Raw genomic sequence first — 6887 nt, 5'->3', positions numbered from 1 at the left:
GATGGTGTCATTCAAGTCATGCGTCTTCTTTTTCCTTTTTTTAATTGTTTATCGTTTAGGTTTGTGCCACGTAGGTTTAATAGGATTGCCCATAACCTTGCAAAAGGAGTTATGGGCAACTAGGTGGTTTGTCCGTCTTGTCCTTCTTTACAGCTGCCAAAAAAAAAAAAAAATGCTTATTGTGACACTAATTATTAACCATAATTACTGATAATTGTTGACCCAAAAATGATGTAAACCCGAAATGTCAGCCCGACAAGACTTGACTCGAACTTGACCATGCCTGAACTAACCGACCCAAACCCGACCCAATCGACAGTTAAACCTATCACCATTTTTACAAGTAAGCCATTTTTGTATAGGTATTCATCTTATTACTTTTGGTATCACTTTTATCTCAAATTACAATTTATCCAATAAATTTATTGAAATGCCGTTTGTTGGAGATTTCTTCATATACTCCGTAGTTTTTAACATGTACCTAAAGGCTCATGTTACAAAAACTGTTAATTAATGATGTACGAAGTACTCACTTTTATTCCATTCAACTAAAGCATAGTTACATAAAACAAGGGTTTTCAATAACCATGCATAAAACACAGCAAAAGATTAATGATGAATGTGGTAATTAGACTCAATGGTCATTGTAAAGCACCATCAATCACTTATCTTCCCCGATCCCAACAAGTTCGCCGAAAAAATTGGTGATCGACAATGGCCAGTTGTACAAAGATGATCCCTTCATCCGCAATTCTAGAGGTTCTGAAAGTTTACGGGTGGTTGGCGAAATTTTACTTGCATTGTTAATCCTTGAGACTCGGCTCTCTAAAAAGGGCACCATATGCTTTTTCATATCTTCATCTGAAATTCCAAGATGATTCCCGGCCACACTAACAAATTTCAGTCTCCCAGCATCGTCAAGGGTCTTTAGACCAATCCAGTCTTCAATGTAAAGTTTTGTCTGCAATGTTCAAATGATTATCACGCAATCTGGTCTTCGCAAATTCTACTTGCAATAGAAGGGCTAATAGTCTTTCCGTTTACACTAATCCTAACGGATAGACCTGCCAAAACCAACCCGAGCCAAATAACCTTAATCAAAATAGACCAGCCAAACAAAACATGAACTTGGAAAGAAAACCCAAAGCATAAATCCGAATTGGCCCAATCCGAAACCACCTATATCCAAAATCATCTAAAACGACCGCAAATGATTAGCCATATCCAGACGCATTGAGTTTACACTGATCCTAGTGAAGACTAGAGTTGGCAAATGTGACCTGTCAGGATAAGCCTAACCCAAGACTTGGGAGTAGACTCAAAATACAACCCGAACTATGTTAGACCTGAAATCGGCCCAACTTAAACTACTAGATAAAAAAATGACCCAGCCCCATATGACTAAAATTTGAAATCACACTTAGGATTACACGCAATCATTCGAATCAAACCCATAAATCCATAACTATTGTCCTGAAAATGAGACGACCTGTAGTGAACTGTACCCGAAATAACCCAAAAGCAACATTACTCTATAACAGCATACACAAAACAGGAACAACACTTAAAATGGCACAACTACAAGGCGGGAAAGAGAAAAGTAATACACCAGACCTCGTTTGGAAGTAGCAAGGGAGAGAAAGCACCATCTGGGTAATATCCAAACCATGAGGTTTCTTTAGGCACTAGAACTGTGTCGTGTTCAAACTGTGACAACAACGAGACAATTATGAACATGCTAAGCATGGAAATGTATCCAGGAAGTAAAAAAGTGATGTAACTTACCATTATCAATACCAAATTCTCTAAGCTGCTGAAACGCTTCTTGTAGGTCGAATTTCTCTCACCAGGAATTTCATTGTTGAGCTTTGGAAGAAACCTGCATTTATCCAAGTAACCATCCATATTCTGGGAAACAGAGCAACAAAGTTGTTTAGTTAACATGCTGATATATAACACAGCAGGTCAGCAGACAAAGATCTCCAATCTGAAAATGACTCCGGAAGAACATTAAGACTTGCAATCGCTTTGAAATTTGAAACCCAGTTTCATCATATTATTATTTACTTCCTTTATCTCCATCAGACCACCAATAATTTACGTTAACTTGTGGATCGTTTAAGTAAGCACGTCCATGTGGGCACGAGAGTTGAGTATATCACACAGAAAATACCTTAAAACGGAAACGTAACCTATGGAGTGGACGAATAAAATGGAGCGTAAACTATTGGAGGGACAGAGGAGTATAATACTATATTCAATAGGTAGTAAGGAAGGCTGCAATGAATGTTATGTGTAAACTTGAGCAACCGACTCCAAGCGTGTGTTCTTAAGTCCAATCATAATTGCACAAGTGACAAGGATCCACAAGAATAAAATTGCAGAAGAAATGCATAGAGGTCGAAAAACAGTGGAACTGTACTCACATTGGGGATCTTAAGATAGCCACTAGGAGCCAAATGAGCCTGCAAAGACAGGGGGTTACAAGTTACGTTAAAAAGAGAGTCCAAAGATCAATAGCACTTGCGGAAAGTTATAATGGAACTCAACACAAATTCAACATTTCCCCAACTTAGTGATGATCACCTGAATGTAGTCAGAGTAGACCTCGGACTTGATGAGCGTATCTGCTAGTTTACAGAATATACCAGACTGTATAGACAGGAGTCCATAAATATCCATAATCAAACATTAGAAGAAACAAAAACACACATAAAATCCAACTGCATAGACAGGAGTCCATGCCGAAAGTACCCCAGGGAGGTCAATAATCAACATAATAGGAAAAAGAGAGGAAAAAAACCGAAATAAAGGGCCACTTACGCCACAAAGTGGAACTGAAGCAATACCAGCATGTGGTCCTCCCAATGAGATGAAATTCTTAACCTGTTTCAAGCATGGGCGGAGATACCTTAACAAAATAAGTACCTATAACAGTGGCAGGAGTACAGAAGCAAAACTCTTAACAATACAGTCCCTTCATCACATTTATATTGTTCCTATATGACTTTTGACGGTCAGACAACGTCTCACATTTTTATTTATAAAAAGTAGTAGCCAGTATAGTATTACGTCTAGGTCATTTCACTGTAAATGCGGCTAATAACAGCTCAATATGCGATTGGAGTGAGCTACCAAATCTTGACAACTTGATCACGTTTTGGTGTAGTGGTCAATTTTTAAATCTATGGTAGCTAGTATAAATATTTATTGTGAGAAAATATTTGTGAAATTTGGAATCATTTGATCACCAAAGTAAAATCAGGGTAATTGTAGGTCCTCTCCTCATCGTAAATTATTCAAATCCGGGAAGAGTGTAGTCAATTTACGTGTTCTGAACAAAGTTTTTATATCACTTCGGACTCAAGAAGCAGATGATTATAAAACGTCAGATGGGAACATTTAAGTGATTTAACTAGCAATATATTTACAATCGTTCTTTTCCTTTCTTTTCTTACCAGCGGTCCTCCTTCGCAGAACTCGACCACTGCTCGTCCAATCAAATTTCCCTACAAGGGTAATAAATAGGAAAGTTACAGGATGTGTAATACCGATTGGGAATGTTTCAATCTTATATGACGAAACGCAGTAGGGTGACAACTAAAGATAATTAACATTAAATTAGAAAAAACGAATGAGCATGATATAACAGCAGGGCACAATGACTTGAGAGTTACCTGGGACAGACCAACAATGTTGTAACCCTGACTGAGTTCTTTCATGCCCTTCACCTATTAATTAATCAGGACATAGCTAGTCAGGTTGCCAATTAAGAACCAACAACACAGGTAAAAAGGCACTTTTAACATACTATTTACCTTGTCACATACAATCTGACTCTGCAAGAAGAAACGGATTTTTAGTTAGAACATGTTCGAGAAAAAGGAGCTATATCTGGATTTAAAGGAAATGCATTGATGCTTTCAATTTACTTTGTCTACCTGATCTTCAAGGGGCATAAACCAAGAATCCCAGACTCCATCACCAATTTCACTAAAGTTGATGACAAAGGATCAGATCAGAATTCAGAACACAAATCACTGTTGTGCAAATGGGAGGCAAGAACTATATGCCTCTCATGTTAATGTGATGGGAAGGGTAATTAACGAAATAATATAGTCACGAACTTTGCTAAACTTTGCAGGTACAAATCTAGGATCTCAATAGCAGCTATTACAGGAAAACAAATTAATTTAGCGCAAGCTATGTTCTTTCTACGATTCATTATGACTTTGTGTCGCGTGTCCGACATTGTGAAACGACACTTCACTTAAAGCCAAAAATATGCTTTGACAACATGCTGTATACGGCATAGCCAAGTCAGAGAAACGTAAATAGCATGTCAAATTAGTTATTGATCCTCTTGGTGATGTGCGCCTCGCAATTAGCTGTCGTAAGTATACCAAGAGAAGATCCAACAGTAGAACTAATATAATCCACAAAAATTGTATGAGCCGAAATGCTAGACCTCGTTTAAGCACTAGATATTTTCTAATCATTATCACCCAGGAGCAGTAGCCAAAATCTCCGTTTCCCTGGTACTGGTAATAATGAAATATCAATGGAAAAAATGTGCGCAATGCTTTAGCCCACTTTCTTATTGTCTTCCCACTATCATATTTTAACTCTTACCAAAGCTTGACATCAGTCTAAAAATGCAAGGAATTATATTACAGGTGCGCACTTGAATTTGCTTGTGAGTGCATAAGATTAGGTGGGTAGGGGAGAAAAGGAGAGGACGAGAATACATACACACAATATCCATCCGACCCAGACCATTCACTTAAGTCCCTAGTAAACTGCTTCATACCACGATGTGTGCATTTATCCCCAATTCCTACATTAGATGAAACATCATCCAAAGTAAAGTGAGTTTGAAACTCCGATATTTTAACTAGACCACATATTCTTATTGAAAATAACTATGTCAAAGCAAGACCCTCTAAAACACATCAAGACATCTACAGGACATTTAAGCTGTATACAAAAGCAAAACTCTAGCTTGGTGAATCATATAAAGACAAAGCAAAGAATACCACCAGAAGTTGCCTCCTTTCCCAAGAATAAGATTATGACGCTTACCTTTTCACGAACCCTCTTCTCAGAATAGTAAATACCAACACGCTACTCAGATGTACTATGAGTGACCCCTTCCGTAACCATTCTCCAATTAAGACGAAAGCAGGGAGAACTGAGAAGGTCAAACGTAGCAGAGGGGTCTGGATTAGGGAAGATGAATTCATATGTGGGGTAATGGATGTAAAAACGCAAAGATACGATTTAGTGGCGGACTGGCAGTGGTCTGGCCGATAGAGGAAGGAGATAAAGAGAGGGTATTGACTATGTGTTACCTCTATATGGTTTTTATCTTCCTTTTACCACCACCAATACCCTCTTTCCGTTCTTTGTTTTGCCTTCCATTATCCTCTTAACAATTCCCCCGTAATAGAGACGATCCCTTGGTAATAATCTATGCTTTTTTCTCCAACTCACAGGTTACAGAGTTGACCAGGAAGTCGATAAACTGTCGAGAGCAGGACTCCATCCAAGTCCAACCAGGAAAATAGGACAAGAAGCAGGCAAAATACAATACTCAAACCAACTTCCTTCTGTTACCCCATCATTTGTCAAAACTCAAAACAATGTCAAGCCTAACCAATTAGCTCGCTTAATCTGATTCTCTACGTCCACTCTTACAGACAGCCATTACCTCAAAATAAAAGGCGAAAATGGCAACGTTTACAATTTCAAGCCCTTAGTACAAAGTACAAACCCGTAACACTTCACCAACTAGTCAACTACACTAGCTAGTAGCTAACACCCACCAATAAACCAGGTACCCTTATTTGTGTCTTCAATTATCTTCTAACATTGAACATACTCAAAATAGTATCTTGAACCCGCGTCGAAAATACTTACTAAGATTACTAACCAAAGTTAATAACTTCCAAGAATTCTAACCATTTTCTTTGAAAATTTCACACCAAGATACTCCCGCCGTTTTATTAAAATACTCGTTCACAATGAATATAAAAGGTAAACAAATAATTGGTCTAGAGGCCTTACCAACCAGGGTCCTATTATAAGCAGCATAACACATGGACAGTGCATCAAAATATTACTAATAAATAAACATGAAAAGGTAAAAGGGGAGAAAGAGAGATACCGTGGAGTACAACGAAAGGAAGAGAGTGAGAAAAGGGAACAAAGATTAAGGCGAAGATTAAGGCGATTAATTGTTCAGCTGGCCTCATTCTTTCTCCCCTTCTCCAGTAACTGCTAATTCAATTCTTTTCCGCAAGCTAACTCTAGTTTATACGGAGTATATAGATGAACGGTTAGTCTTATGTAAGACCGTTTTATGTATTACCGATTTACCGGGGTAAAACGGATCTACAAACAAAAATATTGGTAGAAGAAGATGTGATAAGGAAACGGTATACGACAAGTAATATAAGGAAGTACCAAATTGGGTATAGGCATATATAGACATGGATTCTATGATCCACTCATTTTCGTGCCAATTTGAATTATTAGATCGTAAATACAGACCTAGGTAGCATGGACACTTCTCTTAATAAGTTGTCTCGTGTTTGATATCATATCGGACACCGACATTCGTTGGAAACACGCTTTAATGTGTCGAATGCCAATAAAGTCGTGTCTAACTTTTTTTTCATTTATGGGCACGTGCCCGACGCGTGTCCATGATATTTGGGCACGTATCTGACGCGTGTCCTTGGTATTTAGATATCATTTGGAGTGAATGATGTTATTTAGACGAAAAATGAGTTGTCAAAAGAGATTGATTAGAAGATGGGTTTGGGTAGAAAATGAAAATAAGTTATAGTAAGGCCCAATATTACCATCACTTGTTTAAATTTAAT

General features: G+C 37.9%; 1 protein-coding gene across 4 annotated transcripts; it reads right to left on the bottom strand.

Moving 5' to 3' along the window:
- Positions 1-517: 517 nt before the first annotated feature.
- LOC141638437 (uncharacterized) lies at positions 518-6450 on the bottom strand. 4 transcript variants are annotated; one of them, XM_074447849.1, is made up of 12 exons: positions 6167-6450; positions 4753-4837; positions 3933-3993; positions 3819-3839; positions 3678-3731; positions 3459-3509; positions 2824-2886; positions 2587-2652; positions 2427-2465; positions 1786-1908; positions 1615-1707; positions 518-961 (listed from the first exon to the last, which is right to left on the bottom strand). In XM_074447849.1, the coding sequence occupies exons 1-12, from the start codon at positions 6252-6254 to the stop codon at positions 662-664; spliced, it is 1044 nt and encodes a 347-aa protein (XP_074303950.1). In that variant the 5' UTR covers positions 6255-6450; the 3' UTR covers positions 518-661. The 4 variants fall into 4 exon arrangements, with proteins under 4 accessions (XP_074303950.1, XP_074303951.1, XP_074303952.1 ...); XM_074447850.1 differs by having other exon boundaries at positions 3942-3993; XM_074447851.1 differs by lacking the exon at positions 4753-4837 and having other exon boundaries at positions 6167-6236.
- Between the last annotated feature and the right edge of the window lie 437 nt (positions 6451-6887).

The sequence above is a fragment of the Silene latifolia genome, unplaced genomic scaffold (assembly GCF_048544455.1).
Source record: "Silene latifolia isolate original U9 population unplaced genomic scaffold, ASM4854445v1 scaffold_20.1, whole genome shotgun sequence".
Lineage (NCBI taxonomy): Eukaryota > Viridiplantae > Streptophyta > Magnoliopsida > Caryophyllales > Caryophyllaceae > Silene > Silene latifolia.
This window is presented reverse-complemented; position numbering and strand designations above follow the sequence as displayed.

Excerpts from the sequence above, each read along its gene's own strand:
- LOC141638437 (XM_074447849.1), bottom strand. The coding sequence starts at position 6,254 with ATGAGGCCAGCTGAACAATTAATCGCCTTAATCTTCGCCTTAATCTTT. Across the intron at positions 2,653-2,823 it reads CTTCAGTTCCACTTTGTGGC|TCTGGTATATTCTGTAAACT; the intron begins GTAAGTGGCCCT and ends CTGTCTATACAG. Across the intron at positions 1,909-2,426 it reads GCTATCTTAAGATCCCCAAT|AATATGGATGGTTACTTGGA; the intron begins GTGAGTACAGTT and ends TCTGTTTCCCAG.